General features: G+C 38.1%; 1 protein-coding gene across 2 annotated transcripts in view; it reads left to right on the top strand.

Moving 5' to 3' along the window:
- The window catches only part of polr2k (RNA polymerase II, I and III subunit K), a 1,661-nt gene extending 1,382 nt beyond the window's left edge, over positions 1-279 (top strand). For both annotated transcript variants that reach the window (XM_064348712.1, XM_064348713.1), the window contains exon 4: positions 148-279. In XM_064348712.1, coding sequence (XP_064204782.1) covers positions 148-170 — 23 coding nt within the window. In that variant the 3' untranslated portion in view covers positions 171-279. The remainder of the gene's footprint in view (positions 1-147) is intronic.
- Positions 280-349: the final 70 nt, after the last annotated feature.

Below are 349 nucleotides of genomic sequence, written 5' to 3'. Positions count from 1 at the left end.
AATGTTAGCATTTAGACGTGGAATGATAACAACTGAATGTGAATTACACTGACTTAAATGCTTCTGTGGCTGAGATGTTGTGATGTTGCTGTAATTTCACTAAGGTGCTTCTCTGCTCATGTAAGTTCCTTGACGCTGCAATTCCAGTGGTTGTATTTGATGCCCGATGAACCTTCCCAGCCCATGGATATACTTTTCCCTGCTCACTTTTATTTTGATCTTTCAGTTTCATAATTATTGCATGTTTCATACTTTGGGAATAAAAAAATGCTGTTAAGATGTTGCCGTCTTATGGTCTGATTGGTCCAAAATCCATTAAGTCTTCTGTTCTAGCTCCTGCAGATTGAAA

This window comes from Anguilla rostrata, chromosome 8 (assembly GCF_018555375.3).
Source record: "Anguilla rostrata isolate EN2019 chromosome 8, ASM1855537v3, whole genome shotgun sequence".
NCBI classification, from domain to species: Eukaryota; Metazoa; Chordata; class Actinopteri; order Anguilliformes; family Anguillidae; genus Anguilla; species Anguilla rostrata.
Note: the sequence above shows the minus strand (reverse complement) of the source record. Positions and strands in the feature narration are given on the sequence as shown.